This window comes from Alligator sinensis, unplaced genomic scaffold (genome assembly GCF_000455745.1).
Source record: "Alligator sinensis unplaced genomic scaffold, ASM45574v1 scaffold842_1, whole genome shotgun sequence".
Lineage (NCBI taxonomy): Eukaryota > Metazoa > Chordata > Crocodylia > Alligatoridae > Alligator > Alligator sinensis.
The window spans coordinates 1,326,020-1,341,540 of NW_005842295.1; the positions used below are offsets into that span (position 1 = coordinate 1,326,020).

The 15,521-nt window shown below is 42.7% G+C and overlaps 1 protein-coding gene across 1 annotated transcript in view; it reads right to left on the minus strand.

Annotated features, from left to right (window-relative positions):
- Positions 1-15,521, minus strand: part of USH2A (usherin) — a gene marked incomplete at its 5' end in the record, with an annotated part of 567,922 nt that overhangs the window by 204,450 nt on the left and 347,951 nt on the right. The window contains one exon of the mRNA XM_025209559.1: positions 1,392-1,726. Coding sequence (XP_025065344.1) covers positions 1,392-1,726 — 335 coding nt within the window. The remainder of the gene's footprint in view (positions 1-1,391; positions 1,727-15,521) is intronic.

The following is a 15,521-nucleotide window of genomic DNA, read 5'->3' on the forward strand; positions in this document are numbered from 1 at the left end:
GGCTGGGAAAGGGAACTCAGCCTGACTCAGTTACCCTCCCCAGCACTCCACCGGGCTTCAAGCCGCTGGGAACCCAGCCTGGTGCAGGCGGGTGCAGTGTGTGTCCGCCTGCACTCGCCTGGCTTCCCAGTAGTTTGAAGCCCAGCGCAGGCAGGCAGGGCATAGCCCAGGGGCTGCGCTGAACCTGCCTGCACCCAGCTGGGTTCCCACTGCTTGATGCCTTGAGGACTGAGCTCCTTGGGGCTGGTGGAGCCAATTGGAACTGAGCCCAGCATCGGAAGGGAGGCAGAGGCAGAGCTGCACTCTGATCAGCTCCTCCAGCCCCAGGGAGTGCAGCCCGGTGGCGGGAGATGAGGAGAGCCAGGGCTGCGCTCTCTGCCAGGCTCAGCCACATGGGGCTGCCCTGGCTCTCCCCTGCCTCCCACCACCTGGCTGGGCTGACGCTTCAAAACTCAAAACATTTCAAAATTTTCAAAACATTTTGTGTGGGCTCATTTCATTTTGAGGCTTTTTTGAAGCCCTTTGTTTCTTTTCAATTTTGCTGTTTCAAGATCGAAACAAGTCGAAACAGTGTCAAAACAAAACAGCTGGCAACATTTCACACAGACCTACTGAGCAACCATGTGCCCTGTGTGCTGGGACAGAGTCAGAGCTGGAGCCATGACATGGGATAAGTTGTGGGAGGGTGTGGGGGGGCAGGGAGAGGCAGCAAGCAGAGGGGGCAAATAGTAGGGGAGGACAGGTGGCAGGGGATCAGGCATGAGAGATGGCTAGTGGCATAGGGGTAGGCGAGGAGGCAAGGGTTAGTGAGCAGGATGCCTTGCCCTCCCCCACCACTGCTTTCCACACTGCTTGCCCCCCTGCTGCTGCTTTCACCACCATGGGGAGGAGGAGGAGTTTAAGATAGTCCTCCTATAATTAGATTCTATACATGGAAAATTATAAGCGTGTATTAATTTTTCCATGTAATAAATCTAATTGCTGGGGGGTCATCTCTAAATTTAAAGTCATCTTGGATTTGAGTAAATATGGTAAAATGGTTTGTCCTGTGAGTTCAGTGAATCTTATTGGCCTGCCAGGCAGACCCACTTGCCTATAATTTATTCATGAGGCCTGAACCCCAAAGAGGGTTTTTCACAGGACCAGTGGAAATGGGACAACATGACATAGAGTAGACCCTTCCCCTGCCATGCTTTTTTGGATAAATTGTTTTAGGAGGAAAGAGTCTTTGGTTTCAGCTGTAAAATAAGGTGAAATTAGAAGTTGAAATGATATTGAAGCCATGAATTATCAGATAAATAGAATTGCCCTTCTAGCACATGCAGAAATCCTGTAAGAATACAAATCTACGGTGTTACCAGTTCACAAAGTTGCATGCTTCTATACCTTACCTCAAGTGTGGTCCATTGGGCCTAGAGGGTGGTTGCCAAGACACAGCAATAAATGAATCACTTATTGGAATCACAGACAAAGGGCTAACACCTAGAGGAATTGTTGGATGTGTAGTCACAGGTGTAGGTAAGCTCTCTGTGCAGCCTCCCAGGAAACCATCACCTACAGAACAAGCTACTATAGTGACCGAGTAGTTTGTATAAGGGATCAGATTGGTCACCAAATAATTTAGCACTGATGAAGTGTCACTGATAATGGTAATTCGAGGGTCAGGCATGTGAATTTCATAGTTCAGTATTTCTCCATTCTGTATAAGAGGAGGTTCCCAAGACACCTGAGAAAAGACAATAATTTTTACTGTCAGAACCACTGGCAGGATTAAAATGCATGCCCCGGTGATAATAAGGCATTCTGTTTCAACTTCTGGAAAGAAAAAATAATCCAGAAGTTGTATCACAAGGATTTTTTTTAAGATAACAAAAAGGTGTATTATGAAAACAGCAGCAGTCATAAGAAATTAGTAATCATATGTTGAGATACAGGCAGAGATATGAAAATAAGTACACAAAAGGAAATATCAGAACAATCTGATTTTACCCTGCACCTTAAATCTAAGGATGCAGCTTCTACTCAACTCAACAGGTTAGAAAGCAACTGCTGTCTCTGACCTTTCTGTCAGAGCCTCCTACAAATTCTCCAGTTAAGTCTATTTCACTCAGCAGGTTGAGTGGCCACAAGCAATTCCCTATGCCCAGGAAAACTGAAGACAAACACATGCATCCATAGCCAGGATTAAGTATGGTTTCATATCTGGTCATTTACATACATTATCCATTGGATTCTTGGGGAGCCTATCATTTGCATACAATTTCCTGCTCCCCAGGAGTGTAAAATGGGTGACCTGTAGCGAGAATAACACATGGCTATTTAGACTATTCTTTAGTCATAATTGGGGAAACTGAGAGATAGCATCCTTAGGATACCTCTGAAAGGAGCACAAGGTTTGGGAGACAGATTCAATTTTCTGTAAGGCCACAGACTTCATAGGAGACCTCAGGCCAGTGGCATAACTGGGGTGGGGTGACTGGGTAGCTGCCCTGGATACTGAGTTTGTGGGGGAAGGGTGGGTTGGAAAAAAAATGGCTACCAGTGCTGCTGCACAATTTTGCCAGCAACAGCAGCAGCAACCAGAAGTTGCTGTTGCCACTGTGTGTGTGTGGCATATGCCTTGGGCTCCCAGCAGAGTCGTTACACTTCTGCCTTGGGCAAGTCCTTTAATAGATTATCAAAGATACAAACAGCAAAGGCACAACTCAAAGGCACCTCATACCAACTGATATAGAAAGTAAGTTAGAAGTCTAATTTACATCCAATTTTAATGGACATGAGGTGACAATGTACTATTTAGCCCTTGCAAACCTACTCCTTAGTCTCCCTATGTCTTGATTCATTTCCTCACCAGGAAAATAGCGATAATAGTACTTCCCAGCCTCTTAGAGTGGAGTAGGTAAGTACACTAAAGACTCTGAAGTCTTATAGTAATGGTAGTCCAGTAGTGGCGTGTTTATCATCTCAGATAAATGTTTGTCTTGCAACATGCTGGCCAAGGTGAATGTGTTCTACAGTCTACTAGTGACACAGGAAAAGGAACTCTTTTGCATTACACTATAGTATTGGCAAGAGTATTTAATTGTACCTACCAAGCCACACCAAGAAAAAGTTTATGAAAATGAGTGACAAGGAATTATATAATACATATTTTATTTTATTTTTCTGTAATAAATTACAATATAGGTGTCATGAAAATAAAACGTATAGTTTCTATTTTAAAAGTAGGGTTGCCAAATTATTTAAAAAATTGATCGCAATTACTTGAGTAATTAACATTAGTTGCAATTAATCACAATTTTAATCGCACAGCTAAAAACTTAAAATTATGTGCAGAAAAACTCAAACTTATGCAAAATTATTCACATACTTTGTATGGTTGGGGTGGGTGTGAGGTGTGTGTGTCGGGGGGAGGAATTTGTGAAGGTGTGAGGGGTTGTGGGTGTGTGTGGGGTTTGGAGCCCTGGGAGGGGGCGTTCCCACAGGGGGGCCTGGAGCCTGCGGGGGAGAGCACCTGCATACCCTGGCAGGATGTGGGGTTCTGTGGGTCAGGAGTGAGGAGTGTGGCTTGTGAGTGAGGGGTAGGGGTGTGGCACAGGCATATCACTGCCTCTCCCCACAATCATATTACTACCCCCCCGACAGGTGGTCCTCTTTTTTGAAACTGGAAGTATGGTAACCCTACAGGAATGCAGCCCAGCAGCATGTAGAGCAGTGCCCAGTAGGTAAGTCTGTGGAGGGGAAGGGATGAGGGAGGGGGCAGGGAGGTAGATCAAGGCCCCCACAGTGAGGGAGGGAGTGGGGTAGGGGCAGGGGATGGGGTGAATAGGACCCTGGAGCTGGGACAGATCATGGGATGGAGTGGCAGGGGACTTCCCCCCCGGGGGGGGGGGGGGGGGGCTCCCCTGTGTGCACCCCCAGAGAGGCATGGGGGGTATATGGCCCCCAGATTTGTTCATGGAGTGGAGCAGGCTGCCCACTGTGGGCTGGGGTTCTGCGCCTGTGCCTTTGCCCCAGGAGCCTGAGATAGAGCTTGCCCCAGCAGCAGGAAGCTCCCAGGGGCAGGCAGCTATCCCCTACCCCCTGGTGGATAGCTGACCGGGAGCAGATTTCACTCCCAGTCAGGCATCTACATGAGCTTTATGTCACCTTTACTAATGCCAAGTAAATTTGCAACTTGCATTTGCAAGTATCAAATTTACTCAGTACTAGGGAAGTTTACTGCGAAGTAAGCATGTGCATGTGAAGATGCATATGCTTTCTTCATAGTAAACTATGTTAATACAAAATTAAGTGTCTTGTGTAGATATGCCCAGTATGTATGGGGACACTATGAGGGACACCCTCTTAAAATAGGAAGTTGTCTTAAAATGGTCCATTTGTATCAATTTTTCTTCATTTTTAGTGTGTGTCAGAAGGTTGGGGAAAGGTATCACCACTTAACTTTGAATACCTGGCTTCTGTACAACTATTCAACTATTCAATAACACATGTACAGCACTATGTAACATTACACTGAAGGAGGGGAAGTTAAAATCTCCTGTAGTAAAGCATCATCTCCTCTGAAACATCAATATGTGAATGCCACACCAACCGTTTTCTATGAAGAAAAACTTGAACGAACTCAGTTATCATACTGATGTAGAGACAATGTGCTTGATGCTGTATAAAACAGGAGTGAGATACTAAGCTTATGAAGTTTATAGTAGGTATCTTGAGGGCTGAGGTGGTGTGGGCATTAAGGCACACAGTTAACAGCCCAGAGATTGCAAGTTTGAGGCCATAACAGAAGCACTCATTGTCAAATTCCACTAAAATACCTTGTCATGCAAGGACACAAGTAAGGAAGCATTATTCTCCTATAATGGAACTTTGGGAACTCTGGCAGCAAACAGAAGTCTTAATCTCCACCTAGAGCAGCTTTCCTGAGGAACAGATACAGAGCCCTAGCAAAAGAGACAGAGCATGTTTTGTTGGTGGAAAAGGCCAGGCCAGTCATCCCAGAGGTTGGGAAGATCAGGACCACTACCACCAAGAGGAAGCAATGGGCAGTGGCTCGCTTCTGCAGGGGATGGAGGCATCCATCTGCTATCTTCACCTATTGTCTTGGGAGCACTGCTGCTTGCCCAAAGCCCAGATCCAAAATGTCATGGAAGGATTACCAAGACTCACCCAGGCCTCTGACTACTACTCCAAGCTGCTCATCCATGTGGGTACCAATGATACTGCCGGGGGTGATTGTGCACAGATAAAAAGTGATTACAAAGCTCTGGGTACAAGGGTGAAGGGGACAGGGGCTCCAGAGTTGTTCTCCATACTCCTTTGGTCAAGAGAAAGGGCCCTAGCAGATCTTTCAAAACAATGCATGGCTGAGCAGATGGCGTTGCCAGAAGGGCTTTGGCTTTTTTGAGCACAGAATGTTGTTTGAAGAAGAAGGATTGCTAGGAAGAGATGGGATTCACCTGATGAAGACAGGGAAGGGCATCATCACAGACAGGCTCACTAACTTAGTGAGGAGGGCTTTAAACTAGGTTTGCCAGAGGATGGAGACCAAAGCCCTGAGGAAAATGGGGAAGTGGGTGACCTGGAAGAAGCACAAGAAGGAGGGGGCAACAGAGGAGACCTTCTCATTCTTCTAGAGAAAGCAGAGCAAGTTACCACAGGCGTCTCTCCGTGAATGCATGGAGCCTGGGAAACATGTAGGATTTGGAAGTCCTAGTACAGTCACAGAACTATGAAGTAATTGGAATAACATAAATCTGATGGGATAGCTTGCAAAAATGGAGTACTGTTGTAGATAGGTACAAACTATTCAGGAAGGACAGGCAGGGGAGAAGAGACGGTGTTGCGCTTTATTTAAAAGAGTTGGATGGAGATAACCCTGTGCAAAGTCTCTGAGTTACAGTCAGAGGGTAGAGTAAAAAGGATGACATCATGGTGGGTGTCTGCTATATACCACCAAGCCAGCAGGATGAGGCTTTCTTCAAACAGCTAGTGGAAGTTTCCCAATCACAGGCCCTGGTTCTCATGGGGGACTTCAATCACCCTGACATCTGCTGGGAGGGCAAGACAGCAGTGAACAGGCAATCCAGGAAAATTTTGGAGAGTGTTGGGGGCACCTTCCTGATGCAAGTGTTGCAGAGGCCAACTAGGGACTACACTTTTTTTGATCTGCTGCTCACAAACAGGGAAGAATTGGTGGGGAACATAGAAGTGGATGATAACTTGGGCAGCAGTGACCACGTGATATTTAAATGAGTTCAGGATCCTGGGAAAAGGAAGAAAGGAGAACAGTAGAGTAAGGACCCTGGACTTCAGAAAAGCGGACTTTGACTCACTCAGGGAACTGATGGTTAGGATCCCCTGGGAGGTCAGTCAGAGGGGTAAAGGAGTCCAGCATTGCTCACTATATTTTAAAAAAACCTTATTGAGGGTGCACAAATGAACCACCCTGATGTGCAGAAAGACTAGTAAGTATGGCAGAAAACTAGCTTGGCTTAGCAGGGAACTCTTCAGTGAGCTAAAACACAAAAAGGAGTGGAAGTAGTAGCATGGGTGACTGGTGCCTCCCAAGTTTGAGGGGCACCAGATTGCCAACATGGGGGGTTCCCCAGTGGCCGATCACCGGCCGGGGGGGGGAGTCCCCCAACAGCCAATTGCCAAGCCAGCGGTTTCACAGCTGGCACTTCCAGGGGGTGCACAGCCAATCTCAGGGAGAATCACTGTCCTGAATTGATTTGGCCAAGTCTGATTCAGAGATTTGGCCGCCACCAAATTGGCCGCATCTCCAAATTGAACAAGCCCCATCCTCTACCCACTCTCCCAGTCCTGTCAATGGCTGTCTCACCCGGCCCCAGCGTCCCGGCACTTAAAAAAAAAAAAAGGCCCCACTCTCACCAGGTCCTGCCAGGTGGGAGAACAATCTCCACTGCTCCCCACTGCCCTATGCTGTATGAGGGTGGGGAACTCTTCCACAAGCCCCCAGAGGCCCTGACAGTCACTGTAGCAGCCAGTGAGTGAGGGGGTTTTTTTTGTTTTGTTTTGTTTTTTTAAGTGCTGGGATGGTGGCGCCAGATGGGGAAGTCATTGATGGAGCTGGGAGAGCAGGTGGGGGTCGGGGTGTGCTCCGGGGGCCTGGAGGAGCAGGCAGGGGATGAGGCCTGGAGGGAGTCCCCCCATGGTCCCCTCTCCACTTAATAAAGTGAAAAACTGCAAACCAAACTCTACTAGTCAGCAGCATGAAAATAAAATAGGGCCTGCTGCAAACCCATATTCCTTCTGCCAATGCATGGGCCTCTCTGAGCTGTGTGGATTTAGTGTTTTAGTAAAACTTATTCAGATGACGTGCTGTTCATGGACATTGGAGACCTGATCTGCTTTCAGGTTCAGTCATCATCTGGAAGGGATAGAGAAGAGATATACAGTCCAATGCCACTTCAGTCAAACTTTTCTCTGTTTTATATAGTTGCAATCTATACAGTAGTGAGAAGTCAAGGTCAAGTGACTGACTTTGCATTGGTCAATGCAATGTAAACAGAGCTAGTAGAGCTATGCTGCTTAAAACATTTGTGATATTACTGGACCTCCTCTCCTCTTTATTTGAATCTGCCAAGATTTGAGGTCAGAGCTTGGCAGAACATAAAAAGCATAAGATCTCACTAGACAGGCAGTGTTGGAAGTAGTAGCAGTTTATTCATTGATTTGAAACTCAGCATTGAGACCATGAAAGAGGGTGCCCATGAGGAAGAGAGAATAAGGTAACTACTGGGAGAGATTAACTGATTCAGCGTAATGACTCTGGAAGCTGTCATTTAAAGATCAAAGCACCTTATTTTCTCCGCCACAAAATTTAAAGAGACAGAAATTAGCCATTTTCCCCCCATTAAACAGTTATAACCTTGGAAAGCTTTTCTTTTTGACAGTAGTTGGAACCTTTCAATTTGATTCTGAACAGTGTTTCAAGAGTAGGCAAACAGATAACTTTTACTGGATCTGGTCTGTTATTATACTTTTAGTACTTCCATTTTTACACTTCCAATAGTATGATAACAAAGAGAAATGAGTTGCAGTGATGGGCAAGATGCAATAGAGTTCACTGGGAAATGTTTAGCCTACTCCTGGAAATTCCATTATATTTCTCTATCCATGTACAATGATTTACATGTATACATTTATTTTGAAGAAAAGTTATTTAATTGCCTTAGTGCTGTGTGTATCCTGCAATCCTTCTACGTACGGATTCTTTTCAACTTCTATTACAGCTATATAAATGGGAAGGTAGTAGGGTCATGCCTATGACTGCTCGTTCAAATGCTTTGAAAAGAACTTGTGTGTAGGTAGAATTAACATTTCTTTATGAACCTATGTAATGAATACAGAGAACAATATCTTTACATGGTATTGCTAAATCCAAAGAGAAATGCCGATGAAGCTCTGGTGAGTTCTTTTGCAGGTCAGCCTATCGTATGATCTGCACCAAATGAGCAAGCTGTGTAAGAAGTCACAAACCTAAAATGTAGGAAAACCTCAGGTGTGCAAGCTGAAGTTGCTCCTAGGGGTGTTACAGTATCTTAACCTGCTCAAGCAGCACTTATATAGCAAATAAACCAAGGTCTCACTGACCTTAGCAAGACTGCAAGGTAATCTCACACAAGGATTGATTACTTTTAAGCAATTTCTTCTTTCTAAAACTGATACAGCACAAGAATGAACTAGACCCATTGGTTCCCCTTCCCAGTCCAATATGAAGCCTGTTGTTGTTTTTGTTAAATTTCCTTTTCCATTCATAGCTATGAGGGTGACTGAGACTCTCAAAATGCATTTCTTAAGTCACAGGTGCTCTTCAAAGCCCTCTTGGGCAGTCTGCCTCTGAAGCATTTTGAGAACAAAGCAGTACTGGAGCTTTCAAAGGAAAAGGAGGTGGGGTCAGAGAAACTATAGAAAGAGACATTGGTGTTATGTGATGCTAATGTTATGACCTGACTGGCACTCATTTACTTTCTACGCATTTACATGACTTTTTTCATGCCTTTTCCTATTAGCCAGTTTAAGAATAATGGTAGGTTAAGAGTTCCACTGCTCCATTTTCTGTTTCTCATGAGTTAATGGAGAGTAGAACTGAGTTAACAGAGCTTAATTACTGAGCATTTTCTTTGTTTAGCTTTCTATATGTAATTTAGTGGCTGGTCTGAAAAGCAGCCTACTAAAAGGTTTACTATAATGGGGTAAGGAAAATGGGATCTTCTGCAAGGAAGGGATACAGAGTGCATTTCTGAGCCTCTCCTGAAGTTGCCTTAAGTTTTAGCTGCTCTCAGCCTGCAGAGGTATGAAGCATGGGGTTGAGATGGAAGAAACTTAGAATTAATTTTAGACTGAGGAAAATAATGAACAAGAACTAAAAGATGAGTTAAAAAGCCTATGTCACTTTCTCATTCATTACAAGGGTAGAAACATACATGGGACAACAATCATCATTCCTTGGTCAAGGTCACAAAAGGGAAAAAGAAAACCAAACTACTGGCAGATGCTAAGGGACCACCACTACCAAATCCCCTCCCCCCAGAAAAAATAAACAACACTAGATTTTTAGTAGGTCAGCACAGAATATATATAAGACACTAGATGACATCACAACAATTTATTATTTTTCTCATTCCATATCAGGCATCTGAAATTTAATTTGAATGTAAGGACAATTACATTTTAGGGCTGCGCGAAGCTTCAGTTGCTGATTTGATTCGGCTGAGATTCAGCCCTATTCAGTGAATGAATCTTTGAATCCAAATTGAATCCCGAGACCCTTTAATCTCTCTGAATCGAATTGGCACCCTCCAAATCAATTTGGAAAGATTCAGCAATTTGGACATAGACACAGCTTTAAATGATTTTTCTACATACCTCAAGGTAGCAGGTGGCTTGTCAACACTGCGATGCTGGGGCAGATAGAGTGTCCTACAGGAGTGTGGGGGGCTTCCCAGCACGCTTGGCACCAGACCCGGAAATGGACCAGAAGCACTTCCAGTCCACTTCTGTGTCCACCAGGGAGTGTGCTGGGCCCCACCCCATCCGCACCTCGCTGCTTGACAGCTGGTGCCTCCTGGGTCTGGAGGGGCACCCGGGGTCTCCCCGTAGCTGATCAGTGAGCTAGGGGAGCAGGGGCAGGGGGTCCTGGTGTGCTCCCTGGTGGACCCAGAAGTAGACTGGAACTACTTTAGGTCCACTTCTGTGTTTGCTGCCAAGCATGCAGGGGGCCTCCCCGCACTCCTGTGGGATGCTCCATCTGCCCCAGCATCACAGCATTCATGAGCTGTGCCTGGTACCTTGAGGTATGAAGAAAAAACATCTAAAGCTGAGTCTATGGCTGAATCACTGATTCTCTGAATCAGCATCAAATCTTCAGATTTGGAGTCAACCAAATCCAGTCAGGGACAGTGATCCAAATCAACTGTCCCCAATTTGGGCTGAATCTGAATCCAAATCAAATAGGACCCATTTCACACAGCCCTATTAAGTTTGTTGTGGATTTTATCATGAAGGGCCATTCTCACAACATCAACAGCATTTCAACGCTATGTTGTCAAGTACGTGATGAGCAAAAAAATGTCACCCTACCTCAGTTCATTATTCTGCTCCTTTGACAAGGTGGAACAGATAAAATATAGAGTTCAGGCCAGCCTCTAGACTAAGCAAGAAAGCTCTCCAAGGAGAAGCAAGATCTCTGCAATTTCTCTTCTGTCAAGAGTCCTGCAGATGGTACTGTAAAGTGAAGTTACACATTACACTTGGACCATATTTAATCTTTGGAGTGTTAATCAGCATTAAAAGAGAAGTGGTGCTGGCTCCTACCCTGGGGGTCTTTAAGAGGAGGCTAGATGAACACCTAGCTGGGGTCCTTTGACCCCAGCGCTCTTTCCTGCCATGGCAGGGGGTCAGACTCGATGATCTGTCAAGGTCCCTTCTGACCCTACAAACTATGAAACTATGAAAATGTGCTGTGAACAGTCTCACAATAAGGGTTACTACTGTTTCCTACCTGCACAGTTCTGACTTACCACTAGAGGGCTGATGAACAGCGGTATGGCTAGGAGCCAGGACACCTGGGCTCCATCCTTGTTCTGGGTGGGACTTGGTGCTGGGAGCAGCGCAACCTGGGATGCTGGAAGACTGCAAATTGCTTGTTTAACTCTGTGGAGCAAACCAAAGTTAACCTAACATGAACTAGGTAGCATGGCACGGAGTTCTCCCTCACCAGAAGTGGCATAACTTTAAGAAGCTCAGAGGGTACTTAACATGAGTTAACAAGCTTTAGCAGGTGGGCAGTCACATTTTAGGTGCATTTAGTATGAGCTAGGTATAACATGTAACTTCGCTTTAAGTAGAGGAGTCTGGTCAGCATATCAAGGCTTCAATGAGTGCATCATCTCAATAACTTCTAACAGTCACAGCCTGTAGTTGCGATTAAGGCTGGCCTCCTCAGACAGAAACCCCAAGATGGGACAGTGGTAGTGGAAAAAGAACTTGCCTTCCATACATTAAATGGGACAGTCTAGTGCAGGAGGATGTAATTTACCATTACAGTAGATCTGGCTCAATGTACCCAGCCACATAATTCTTTTTTTATACAGAGAACTCCCTAAAATAATTATTCACTGAGTAAACCAACCTGCTTCTCCAGTTATTCAACACAGCTACACTCCCCAATGTCATATCAGTGTGAAGTGTGAGATTGAGGCAGCACAGCAATTGCAGCCCTCCCAAGAAAAGGAATCAATTTCCTTTCTACTTTTGTATGTTAGGGTATAGCAAATCTTGTGTAACAGGAATAATGTTCATTGCATTGAAATATACTAAATAAATGGCTTTTGCAGTTGTTGAATGCCTCTGCTTCACTTTGGCATTTAATCAGCCACAAAAGCAGTTTATTGCTCAGTATACTCCACTACCATGAACATTATCAATTCAGAAAAGATTAAAAAATAACATGCAGGTGTCACAGAAATGGGAGGCATAAATATTATCTGCATCTTTACATTTTCTGCTGTGCATATGAAGGCAAACTGAGTTATTTTGATACAAGGCCATTCTGATTAAAATTAAGTATAAAAGGACCACACATGGAATCAGGAATGTTTATGCTGAGACAGTGACCTGCCATGCTGGTATTTTTCCTTCTTGCAGAGTGAAAGCTTAGGTCTAAGAAAATAAGCTGTATACTCCAGTGAGTACTATGCTAGAGCGCTTTGAATTCTTCACATCACAAAATCATTTATATTGATTCTATGACTAAAAGGAATGGAAATATGTTTCTCTTTATAATAAATTCTCCCTTTTTTTGGTTTAAGTAAATATTTGTGCTCATGGTTTAGGGATTGGTTGCACTGACAACTGAAAGCCTCTATTGATTCGCTTCCCTGGCTTGCTGAAGGAGCCTCTCAATGTAATCTTTCCCACAGCGTCCTTCCAATACCTTCAGCTCTAACCTGGAAGGACAGCTCTCTCTAGGGCAAGAGGTAATTAAAGTCTCATGCTGGCTCTCTCCTGAAGAGATTGTTTATTTTCTACTCTTCACATAAGAGTTGCCGTCGTAGATATTTAATATGACAAGTGCGTTATACAGTGCAAGCAGGTTCCATGAATTTGTTCTGAGCACTAAGCAGATGCTATATTCATGATGGTTTCATAGCATGTTTTTCTAGAGAGTTAGTGCACACCTCACTTGGACTCTAGAAGGAGTTTGAAGTTTACCAATAAAAAGACATACAAACCAAATTCATCCTACCTCCATATTCAATTCTCCTTTCAGAATAAATTTCAGAAATTAAGAGACCATTACTGTGCCAGCCTCCACAGTCTACCTAGAAGTAAAATAAACGTGGTTCTGGGATGAGGAACTGCAAACAGTTTGTAGGCCAGTCCTCAGAGACCACCTAAACACTAAACTGCAGAGTACAGAAAGAAGGCAAGAGGATCCGTTACTACTTGCAAATGCAACTCTTTTCTTCTCCATTGACTGGACATGACCCTTGCCACCTATACATGAAGAGTCAAGTAGAATGAAATCATCTGTGCTTCAGGAGAATTCTGCAGGTCCCCCTTGTGCAGGCCACTGAAGATAATGCCACCCAGGAGAAATTTCCACAAAAAAATTACAATCTTTGCATTCTCCTGTGCCTGAAGAAGGGTGAGTATGCCCAAAAGCTTTCAAATCAGGATATTTTTTTTGCAAATATCTAGTTGGTCTAATAAAAGATATTACCTCTACTACGAGTTCTGATTACTTTTCCCCATCCACATTCAAGGCAAAGGGGACCAAAGAGCAAACTAGTGTTCTTTGTGGAAACAACAAATGTTTCATTATGCTATTATTGAACTTAAATATTCAGTTGTATTTCTTTTGAAGATACTGCTATAACACTTTTCTATCCTTATAGCTACAACTTTATGCTTAAAGATTCAAAGTATTGTTCCAACTAAGGTATGCTCCATATACAATATTGAACTCAACAAGGTAGTCTTGTCATTTGTTTACAGAATACGTCTTCTTTTATCTTGAAGATATGATACTTGCCCAGTTCAATAGAACTTAATACAACAGAACACTGTGTCCAGAGGACTTTCATCAGAGTACTAGTATGAAATAAGAATATTCAGATGGATGTAGGTAAATATTTTATAAACACATGCACATATTCAGGTGAAGGTGCATTTGGAAAGATATATGCCTAGAGAACTTCCAACTTGCTCAATAAAATTAAATAAAATTTCATTGGAAAATGTTAAAAATCATTAGACCTACTCCATTTGGGATGATGATTTGAGCACAGGTACAGGGAAAAACAACAGGAAGTCATGATTTGACATGAACCTACATCCCTCCCTGAAATGGAAGACCCAACAGTGTAGACATTAAAGAGCTATGAACATTAATGAGAAACTGGGAAACAGGAAAGCAAAAATAAGCATCTGAACCATTGAGACAGAAAAATGTAAAAAAAAAAAGAAAGAAAAAGAAAGAAAAAAAGACAAAAGGATTTATTATGTTGAAACTGATTTTTTTATGGAATAAAATGTAGCAGTGTGCTGATTTCTGGGTTTCAGAAGACATAAGTGATGTAATTTACTCTCAGGAAGAGTAGATCCCTAAAATGTTGGGCTTGACACAGAGGAAAATACAAGAACAAATATCCTGAATTACTTAAAAAATAATTCAGTACAAAAATAAAAACTAATTTGTTAACTTGATTTTTTTTAAGTAAGGATAGAGCATTAATAGCACACAGAAGAGGTTTTGTGCTCAAATGCACAAAGCTGCTTAAATGTTGCATTAAAGATAATGACTTATTTTCCTGCTCTAAGAGACTTGAACTCAATGTGAGTTCTGAACTTAAGTCTAGATATGTGTTTAAGTTCCTTGCCAGTCTATTTTATTCAGCATTATTGTTACCGCTCTTGGTAAATACTTGAAAAAGGGTTGCTGTAAACTGTTAGCTGCTAAAAGATGTATCTAAAAAAGTTCACAGTAAAGAGATGCTTGTTACCAACAGAGACAGTTACCTGAAAGTATATAAGCAAGAATCCCCAACAGACAGACTAGCAATATATCACAATTACTTGTCGTGATTCATTATTAATTCTTATGGTAACCACTGTACTCATATGCTGAATTCACTATTAATGTGAATGCAACATACAATTCCATAAGTATTAAAACATAGTTTAAAGAGATCACTTTGTTTAAAAATGAGTAACTCTTGTCAAATCTTCAAATTGTGCTGAACAATACAAAATTAGCTTATTGCTTAAATTAATATTCTAAAACTGTTTATACTGCCTAAGTAACATCACTTTATATTTACCTTTTGAAAATACAGTTTATACCAAAAAAATAATAAATCTAACAGATTGAAGTTCAGTCTTATGCAAATGTCCTTTGTTTTGTGCTCTGGTGAGCAAGCTACTGTACCAATACTTTTGGCATTAGTACAAGCCTGAATCCATGGAAGCATGTGTGTATTTACACAAAAGAGGCTTCTAAGCTACAAAAATCCCTCTTGTTTGGTTACACTAATTTCCCTTGAATGAAGTTTGTATGCAAGCCAAAACAATGGTAGTTATCCTGTCCTCTAGAGCTCATTCCCAACTGAATGATGTGAATAATTGAAAACTTCCTAGGTAGTCCTGTAAGACATTATTTCCTAAATCAGCGGAGTGATGATGTTGTTTTTACTTCATTAGCCATTTTTTTTTAAAAAGAATAATTTTAAACAAGTATTTTAATATTTATAAAAAGTATTGTGTTGTTCATTAGCATGTTAAGAATTTGTTTTAATTATTCATTTAATTATTTCTCTTTTTTTGGTTTATTTTGGTCTGACTGCATAGTAAAGGCTAAGTACTCCATTGTGATGGTCCAAATGTTTCAGGTGTGTGATAAAAACAGAAGCGTCTTAATACAGTGTGCAGGGAGAGAAAGAGAGAGGAAATCTGAAGCTGTATCTACAATGGTTTTGAATTAGAGGCCA